Raw genomic sequence first — 1,754 nt, 5'->3', positions numbered from 1 at the left:
GCACTCAGTTAAAGTCAGAAAAGAACAGTCATTGTGCTGAAGAGTGGTTTGATCCTGATCAGAGAACATCAAAGTTCTTTTCATTTTGGAAGTTAATCCTGCTTATTTTACTTTTGAGGAACTGATTAGCAGTGTAATAATCAGAGATGCGCAGGGATCTGCTTTTGACTGTCTACAAAGGTCTGTCCATGGACTGTCATGTGTACATCCAATTTATGGAACAACTGACAAATCCAGCAAACATGGTCTGTTCATGCAAAGCATGAATCTAATATATTGAAAATAACAAATGTGACCAATAATTACAGGCTTGTCTTTCCCCATACTTGAGGTTCTGAGAGACTAAAATTAAAGTGATGGAAATTTCTTAATTTCTAAATGTCCTGTTAATATTTTCTGTTCTAGACATTCCAGAGGTTCCCACTGTGTCAGTGAGTCCTTCTGCTGAGATAGTGGAGGGCAGTTCAGTGACTCTGACCTGTAGCAGTGATGCTAACCCAGCAGCTAAATATACCTGGTACAAGGAACAACAACCAATCAGCCAAAAAAAGCAAATCATCTTCAGGTCCATCCGGTCCTCTGATTCTGGAGCGTATTACTGTACTGCTGAGCATGAGGTGGGCCGAATGTCATCTGAAGTCATCTTTATCAGAGTGAAATGTGAGTCAAGACAGTTTTCCTATAATACCACACAGGAAACAGGGGTTTAAACTCTGACATTGTCACAGGGGGAGAAAAGAAGGTTTGTAAGATTAAAACTGTCTTTACAATCTGCTATAATGGGTATAGATATTTAAAGTTAAAGAATAGGATTTTGTACAATTTCTTCACATTGACTTGTTTGAACACCAAATTCAAATGTAAATTTGCTGCAATTTTTGTCATAATTATTTCCACATCTCTTCTAGATGCTCCAAAGCTTCCCTCTGTGTCAGTGAGTCCCTCTGCTGAGATAATGGAGGGTAATTCAGTCACTCCATCTGGTGAGATTGGTGACGACAGTCCAGTGACTCTGACCCGTAGCACAGTCAGTTTTTCTCCTGACATTGGGAACAATCAAGGTAGTGACACAATGGAGTTGTTAAAATTGGCCCAAGTGTAGTTTATAGTATTTTTAGTTTGTAACTGCTGTATGACATTAGGCAAGAACTATACTCAAAGTGTGTTGAGACTTTGGTCTGATATGTTTTATGTTTTATATCCATTCTTATGAGACCATTAATCTTGTAATCCAGTAACAAGTTTTCAGTTTGGTCACTGTTTCCTAGACTCATGGAAAAAATCAACTGCAATTGCATCAATCACTGTTCTATTTCTGGCTGTTATAATCATCTGTGGAATCATATTCATTAGGTGAGCAGTTCAGTTATATTGTTAAAATCAATGTGTCTTTATTGATTTCAAGTTATAATAATAATAATAATAATAAAAAAGCTCCTTGAGGTGACTTTTGCTGTGATTTGGTGCTATATAAATAAAATTGAATTGAATTGAATTAATAATTAATTAAAATGTTCATTCGTCCTTCTGTACAGAAGAAAAGGGTGCTTCAAAACAAATTCTTCCAGAGAGAGGCCAGACAACAAACCAGAGGTAAGGAAGAAGAGGTCAGGTATCAGGTATACATATATGAACCTGAATTTTAATGTAACTGAATCTCTTTGTATATGTCGCATACTGCTGTCTAGGGATGAGTATTGATAAGATTTTCACGATTCCGATTCCATTTTCGATTCTGTTTAACGATTCGATTC

General features: G+C 36.6%; 1 protein-coding gene across 1 annotated transcript in view; it reads left to right on the top strand.

Annotated features, from left to right (window-relative positions):
- The first annotated feature begins 146 nt into the window (after window positions 1-146).
- The window catches only part of LOC102209039 (B-cell receptor CD22-like), a 17,872-nt gene continuing 16,264 nt past the window's right edge, over window positions 147-1,754 (top strand). Inside the window, exons 1-3 of the mRNA XM_013915037.1 lie at window positions 147-180; window positions 406-660; window positions 909-1,027. Coding sequence (XP_013770491.1) covers window positions 147-180; window positions 406-660; window positions 909-1,027 — 408 coding nt within the window. The remainder of the gene's footprint in view (window positions 181-405; window positions 661-908; window positions 1,028-1,754) is intronic.

Source organism: Pundamilia nyererei, unplaced genomic scaffold (assembly GCF_000239375.1).
Source record: "Pundamilia nyererei isolate P.nyererei 1_Seehausen unplaced genomic scaffold, PunNye1.0 scaffold00250, whole genome shotgun sequence".
Classification (NCBI taxonomy): Eukaryota; Metazoa; Chordata; class Actinopteri; order Cichliformes; family Cichlidae; genus Pundamilia; species Pundamilia nyererei.
Note: the sequence above shows the minus strand (reverse complement) of the source record. Positions and strands in the feature narration are given on the sequence as shown.